General features: G+C 30.7%; 1 protein-coding gene across 1 annotated transcript; it reads left to right on the top strand.

Moving 5' to 3' along the window:
- Positions 1-359: 359 nt before the first annotated feature.
- On the top strand, positions 360-1,970 carry LOC107021615. Its single transcript, XM_015222305.2, has 2 exons — positions 360-712; positions 823-1,970. The coding sequence occupies exon 2, from the start codon at positions 837-839 to the stop codon at positions 1,359-1,361; it is 525 nt and encodes a 174-aa protein (XP_015077791.1). The 5' UTR covers positions 360-712; positions 823-836; the 3' UTR covers positions 1,362-1,970.
- Positions 1,971-6,741: the final 4,771 nt, after the last annotated feature.

Genomic DNA, 6,741 nt, shown 5'->3' with positions numbered 1-6,741 from the left:
ATGACGTGGATTCCCTAAACCCCAATCAATCATTGAGCTTTTCTCTTTTTGGCTCAAACCCCACCCACCCTACCTCCTCTCGGGGCGGACCTAAAGGTTGTCAAGGGTTCTTTCGAAAAAAAATTATAGTGTATATTTAAAATATTTTAAAGAGCTTTTATGTTTATAGATTGATTTTGGACTTCCTAAACGTAAGATTAAAAATTGGATGAGGGGTTCAGCACTTACTTGAGAGTTCAAGTCCAAATTTTTTAAGGTATTTGTTCGTTTTTTTCGAACCCCTCAACGAAAATTCTGGCCCCACCATTGTACTCCTGCCTCGTCACTACTTCCATATATGCGTCAAAATTTCTCCCAAAACCTCAAAAACAAACTTTTTTTTTTGTGGAGCACACAAATTAAATAGAACTATCATTTTTGTCTTTTTCTATCTAGTTTGATATCAATCTATGTATTAAATTCATTGATAAACTCTGTTTTTCTTGTTTCTATTGAGATTTGAGATAGAGGAAGTGTTGAAATTTTCGTAATTTTTTTCTTTATGGATACGTGTATTGTTCATGAGGTAAAAAGCGAGGAAGAAAGCGAGTGGGAGAAGGATTCGTTATAAGTTGAGTAAACATCAAATCTGATAAGAAGAAGAAAAAGCAATAATTATAATTTTTGCGAACTTCGCTGCATAAATTTATATCTTCGTTTCCGTATATGCTTGGTAAGTGTATTGATTTTGGATGTTAGGTTATTTATGAACTGTTTTGAGTTCGGATTTTGTATGTTTATGTTGAATCAATTTTTTGATTTCACGTTGAAATTCGTTTTCAGATTGACGAGTAACGATGTCGATAATCAGTGAATCAGTTATGATGAAAGCGGCTGAAGCACAAACAGTTAAAGCAAAACTTACAGCGCCGATGGAGGTTGATTTCGCCAAATGCGAGTGCTGTGGATTGACGGAGGAATGTACTCTGTCGTATATAGAAACAATCCGGCAGCGGTACCAAGGGAATTGGATTTGTGGATTGTGTGCGGAGGCTATCAAGGACGAGGTCATTCGATGTGAGAGGTTGATTACTGCGGAGGAGGCATTGAATCGTCATCTCAATTTCTGTAAGAATTTCAGTTCGTCTCGTCCGCCATTGAATCCGACTGTTCATTTAATCGATGCGATGAGGCAGATTTTGAGGCGGAGTTTTGAATCTCCGAAATTGATTAGGTCGATGTCTAGTAGTCCGGTGGAGAGTAGCGGAGAGATGAAGATGAAGCACACGGTGATTGTTCGATCGGAAAGTTGTATTCCTGCAATTTCTTTAGTGGATTCGAGTTCGTTTCATGCTATGGGATTGGATGGAGGTTGTGAATGAAACAGAACAGAGCAAATTGGGAGTTTTTGTTTTATGGAATGGAATAGTACTTGCTCTAAAAGGATTTAAACTGTTGGTCATGCTTTTTCAATTGTTATACTTACTACTTTTTCCAACAGGTTTTTGCAGTTTTGATTAGTTTTCCTTTTGTATCATGTAAATATTTATTTATGCGAAACCATCTTTTCGCTAAGCTATAATCTTGCCTCTTGAAATTTGTGTGGTTCTAATGTATAAAGGAGTTGTGCCGATGCAACAATGAGGAGGCGTGACTCGTGAGAGATGGACATGACAACACGTTCTTGATAAGACGGTTTGATACATGACCCTTGATAGAAAGGTTTAAAGGTCGAGGATTATGGTAGAAGGTTAGCAGGTAGGCTTGTGTTGTAGCACCTTTTTGTAGGAGAGAACGGAGCTTGTCCTCTCTTCTTCTTTTCTCTTTATTAATGTTTAGTACTTGCATAGTATCTTGTAGTTCGTGTTCTATTGTTAGTTATTGCTCTGGGTTAAGATTTGCATATATTCTGTTCTCTCTCCTAACACGAGATATATTGTTGTAATATTCTTGGTTCTATTACAACATGTTTGTGCTGTTCATTGCTCTAATGAAAGAGAATCTCAATCTTTCATTTCTAAACTTCAAATCATTCAAATACCGATATGTTGTAAAAGTGGAGCATTCCATGCCTACATTCTCTGGGACCAAAGAGGACCATTTTTCCTGCTACTTATCGCTACATAGTTAGTCAAATGAGAATATAGTACACATCTTGATAACCTACATTTCACCTAAAACCGGCTTTAGGCCCATCCTTTTTTTCTTCTGTCCTGATGGTCACCAAACTTCAATTGTAATTCAACCAACTCAATCATGTTATCGTCGTGTTCCAATTAAGTACAGGAAAACGTTGGAACAAAGAATCGTCATTCCTAATGATTATGTAACAGATGATCTTTGTTCTGGTCCTGGTTTCTTTACTTACTACAAACACTACGACTTAATCACTAATTCGTTAGAGCATTGAAATATATAGTACACTTATTTTGCATCTATCAGAAAAAAGATTTTTAAGAAAACCCCAATTTCGTTTTGCCTTATTTGCATCTATACTTATCTACAAAAGAGAAAAGTACGTATGGTAGTGAAGTATGTCCTGTTTGGAGCAATAAAATAGTACTTATCAATTCATTACTCTCAAAGAGTACTTATCAATTCTTTGAAATCACTTGAATTAGTACTTCACATTAGCTCAATCTCATCGTATTGTTGCTTGGTAAGATTGACCATGATCGATGAGCTCCTGATCGAAAAGCACAAATATTCCCTCAAAACCAGTAATTTAGACACTGAAATATTGAAATCTGAGTTCTTTCTCCCCTCAAAACTGTTCTCTGCATTTGTTATTATTACAAAAACTTTATATAGTTGAGTCCTGTTATTTGCTCTGCATTTTGAGTTCGTTGAAGTTCTGTAAATTGAACGTGGGCGGCACTGGCTCATTAAAGATGTTTAAACTTATATTCATGACATCTTAAATCACTAGGCTATAACAACCTATTATGTCAAGAGTGTTCAAAATATGTTATTTAATAACTTTATGTACCATTTTACTTGTATATGCAGTATTTTTTTCTACCGAACGGTGTCCGATTGAATACCTGGCGTACATTTGACTACGCCACTGCTGGGATGGCAATGGGGCATGGTATTAGTGGTTTCTAAAGATTATTTATATTTAAACTCAATTTTAACTTTTTAGAATATTATTCAGGAAAATCCTATTATTCATTAAGAGAATTTCTTTAAAGTTACTCAAATATACAAGATAGTAAATGAAAATAATTCATTAAAAACTATTTATCTTTTCTTACATGCTTTCCAATTGATCTTTAAAAAAAATTAAGTTATTATCTATTAAATTAATACAAAATTAAATCCAAAAATAAATTTTATTTTTAGTATCAAATTTAATTAAGAAAAGACAAATAATCAAAAATATATGCGAGGCGGATTCATGAGGATGGGTTTACACAAGACGGAGCGAGAGAGGTTTAAATTTTTGCAGGTTAAAGCTCAATCCGACCAATCTCGTTGCCATCTCTAAGAAAGATGTAACTCATCGAAATCACTTGAATTAGTTGAAAATTTTCTATGTCCAGTTGAAAATTTGTGTATATGAGAACATATTGTATATAGTTCAATCAATTTCAACATATATACACACATACACAATTGAAAAAACACCATTCTTATGAATATTTATTGTCAAAATCTTTTGAGAAAATTGAATAAACTATTTATTCCATCTATATTTTTATCATCAACCCCTAATAAACTCCACTTGCAGTCAAGGGGGTTGAGTAACTGCCCCACCTAGGGATAGTAATTAGATGGGTCGGAATAAATTTGGATGGGTTAAAATGAATCAAGACTTAATTCACTCAAATTTATTGGATTGGAAAGGATTAGGTAACGGATCAAAATTCTATCCGTTCAATTTTTACTATTTTTAATAGCTTTATTTATCATTTTATAAGTTTTTACTAACTATAAAATTTATATTTTTTTTTAATTATAACTATACAATAAATAAAATTAAAAATAAGTAATTCTTTATGACAGCAGTTTTCAAAATTCAATTTGGGTGCATATCAATTCAATTTTTAATGAGTTAAAATGGATTGAGTTGAGATGAATTAAGCTAACAAACGAGTGAGTCTTTAACCAACCCAAACCTAAATGAGTTGGATTGGATTGAGCGAATTAGACTTGATTTTGCCGCTTATAACCGCGCACCCACCTATTTGTCATCCCTATATGTAAGATTATTTATCCTTCTTTTTACGATAGTACCCCCATTACACAAAAAAAATTATGAATTATATGAAATTTTTCTGGAGATTAAAATCGAAATCCGCAAAATAATTATTTTCCTACAAATTTTCGTATTAATTCCCAAATTTTTTTTTATATAATTCACAATTTTCTTGCCACGGGTCCTACTTATCATTCCTTTAATTATTGCAAAAGAAAAGCATGAACGAAATGGTGGTTAGGATAAAGTTTTAATAACTGTAAATTTTTTGACATCTAAGTTTGAAATACGAATATTTATCACGTGAAAGTAAATGATGGGTAGGTGAAATCAAATATGACTTTGCATGTGGATGAAATTAGGAATATATTCATTATAAATTTCAATCACCATAAAATGACAAACATTATGGTGTTAATTGGAAAGTTACTTGTTTGTCATAAAAACTTACGAAATAGAATAATAATTTTACTATATCATCTTTTAAATATAATAAATATAGTATTTTAAAAAATATAATAAAAGTAAAATTATAAATTCATTGATTTTATAAAGTAAAGTATTATTGGATATCTCAAAATAGCATAATGGATAATTATTAATGAATAGAGGGAATATTCATCTTATTAAAGTGTTCCTTCGAAGACATCTGAATAAAGATTAAACTAGGAAACTACGGAGAAGATTACACTATAAAGACAAAAAAATAGAGAAGATTTTCTAATTTTCCTTAGAGATAACATGGGACACATTTAGAACAACGAATTCGAATTTAAAATTTATGAATCAAATATTTTAGTCATTTTCTGCTTATCACACTCAACAATCAACACTAAACATTGGTGCATGGACAAAGTGATGGATTGCGTGTACTATTTGTAAATAGAGAAGCTTCTTGCAACAAACAAATGACTTGTAGATAAAAGAGTTATATATTTTTTTTTAACTAATTTATATGATATAATTTGAATTAAAGCGACCAATAGAAATTTATTATTCTTTATATATATTTAAATATTTTAATTATTAATTTTGTGATTTATTGTGAATCTTTTATTTTATATAGTTCTAACCTTAAAAGATTGTGAGTGCATTCAATATAAAGAAAAATCAACGTGGAACATAATTAGTAGAGTTTGTTTTTGCTATTTTTATCGAGGAGTTTATTTTGTTTCACTTATTTTCATTATTTCCTATTATTTTTAAAAATCTCCATAATCTCTTATTTCATTAATGTATTCCATTTGCATATTAATGTATCTCTAGTTAGTATTTAATGTATTCGAGCTAATTTTAAAGTATCTGAGCTACATATTAATGTGTTTGAGTCAGTATTTAATGTATTTGAACTACATATTATGTATCTGAACTAGTTGTTAATGTATCTGAACTATACAGTAATGTATTCGAGCTTTGATTATTGTATCTGACTTTTTGACTTTGTAAGAAATTAATGTAATTAGAAACTTATTAGGTACATATTGTAATTTCATATTAAACCTATGAGATTTATGTATACACTTGAAAAAACATCTTTCAAAGTAATTTTCAACGAAAGAATATACTTCAAAAATATAAAAGGTTTAACTTTGGCCAAAATACATACACGTATTTCTAAACTTGTTGGGTTTTTCTCCTCAGATACCTCAACTACGCTATTTTCCTATTGAATCATTGAACCACCCATAATATGTTACTTTTGAAACACCGTCGGGTGATGTGGAATCAGATTTTGTGAGGGGTATTAATAGAGGATACATGTATTGTTTCAGAACTCATTAATCCAAGTGATAATGAAAATGTTCGAGAATAATTGTGTTTTACTTTGAGTCATTTGAACACATTAGCAAACAAATTAGACTAATACACAGTTTGTATTTATTCCTTCAATCAAAATCATTACAATACGAACACAATTGAAGGCATTTACAATACAAAAGCCGATCAAAATCAATCAACCGTGTTTGAAAAAAAACAAATTAGTGGTGGTTCAGTGATTCAATAGAAAAATGGCGTAGTTGAGGTATCTGGAGGGAAAAATCCAACAAGTTTAGAGATTTGTTTATGAGTTCGGCCTTTAACTATTGAAATTCGAACTATGTCATATAAATTAGGACCGAGAAATTATGAATAAGCACCTAGACCATATTTTGTTCTTAGGGGCATTTGTTAATCCATTATAAAAAGAGCAACTTACAAAAATAACTATATTATAGGGTTAATGAAATCAATAGCTATAACTATGTTATTTACAATAAATGACTATAATTTACATCAATTTTTAGCTGTATTTTTGCATAGTTTTTTATTTTTTACATTTATACATTAATACATCTTTAAGTATAAAAAACTAAAAAAGGATTTGACTTTAAATATAACCCCCTATCCTTCCATTACGCCCATACAATGAGCAACTTCCCATAATTAACTTTATAATTAAAAAATTAATTATTTAAAGACATATCATATCATATTTTTTAGCAGTTTAACAAAAATTGTGATACATCATACTCAATTTTCTTGTTGTCTACATATTTCTTATTTTGTCGTCGTAAAGGTAT

This window comes from Solanum pennellii, chromosome 6, assembly GCF_001406875.1.
Source record: "Solanum pennellii chromosome 6, SPENNV200".
NCBI lineage: Eukaryota > Viridiplantae > Streptophyta > Magnoliopsida > Solanales > Solanaceae > Solanum > Solanum pennellii.
Note: the sequence above shows the minus strand (reverse complement) of the source record. Positions and strands in the feature narration are given on the sequence as shown.